The sequence below is a fragment of the Puntigrus tetrazona genome, chromosome 25 (genome assembly GCF_018831695.1).
Source record: "Puntigrus tetrazona isolate hp1 chromosome 25, ASM1883169v1, whole genome shotgun sequence".
In the NCBI taxonomy this organism is placed as follows: domain Eukaryota; kingdom Metazoa; phylum Chordata; class Actinopteri; order Cypriniformes; family Cyprinidae; genus Puntigrus; species Puntigrus tetrazona.
This window is the reverse complement of record NC_056723.1, coordinates 14,074,896-14,075,808: the sequence shown is the minus strand read 5'-3', so window position 1 is coordinate 14,075,808 and position 913 is coordinate 14,074,896. Positions and strand designations below refer to the sequence as shown.

Genomic DNA, 913 nt, shown 5'->3' with positions numbered 1-913 from the left:
AAACTGACTGGAAGAGAAGTGAATTCTGGAAACCACATGCATCACGAAAGAAGGAGAAGAGGAGGGAGATGACTCTCGGTGTACCTCGGAGGCTCCTGGAGCGGGACGGGGGCACACAGGGTTTCCTTCCAGAGACAGAGTCCTGAGCTTCACACAACGGCCCAAATACCACAACTGAGCCAGATCTTCAAGCTCGTTCTCCTCCAGATCCAGCAGCTCCAGATCCTCCAGCAAACTGACTGGACTCAGCTCGGAGATGCGGTTGAAGGCCACGTACAGCTCCTGAGCAAAAACCAGGAGCATTCAGGACTCATTCGGTAAACGTTTAACACAAAAACATTCCTGTGTACCTTTAAGGAGGAAAGAGCAGAAATGCCCTCCAGGTCGGTCAGACTGCATCGAGCCAGACACAAGACCTGCAGGTGGGAAAGACCGGTTCCCAGATCCCTGAGGAAACACTGAGAATAATGAGCCGACATCACTTCCTCTGTCTCTATTAAATGTTCATCTTCTGTGACGTTTATGGGATCATTTATAATGTTTATTGTTATTGATATTTGAAGTCCCCGCTGATGAGATACAGGTCATAAAGGTATGAAATAAGTAAATGATCACATATTTTAAATCTTTGATGAGCTAGTCCTTCATGGGTGTAATAAATGAAGATCTTACCGCACAGATGAGATCAAACTGTTGTTCATTTTCAGCTGGGTAAGTTTGGGCAAGTAGTTTCCTGTGAGACAAGACGACAAAAAAAAAACCACAAATATAATTTTCTTATTCTCTCAGTCATCATCTAAACTTCATCAGTCACTTCAAACCTGGACCATTACTGTTTTTAGTATTAATGCTAATACTAAAGTAAAGCAGTAATGAACCTGACCGAAGTTGTCCAGAGATTTCTGTCGCGTGT

General features: G+C 43.9%; 1 protein-coding gene across 1 annotated transcript in view; it reads right to left on the bottom strand.

Annotated features, from left to right (window-relative positions):
• The window catches only part of LOC122331293 (leucine-rich repeat-containing protein 56-like), a 1,825-nt gene extending 918 nt beyond the window's left edge, over window positions 1-907 (bottom strand). Inside the window, exons 1-4 of the mRNA XM_043228860.1 lie at window positions 884-907; window positions 673-733; window positions 351-447; window positions 9-282 (exon numbers count right to left, since the gene is read on the bottom strand). Of these exons, the coding sequence (XP_043084795.1) occupies window positions 9-282; window positions 351-447; window positions 673-701 (400 nt within the window). The 5' untranslated portion in view covers window positions 702-733; window positions 884-907. The remainder of the gene's footprint in view (window positions 1-8; window positions 283-350; window positions 448-672; window positions 734-883) is intronic.
• Window positions 908-913: the final 6 nt, after the last annotated feature.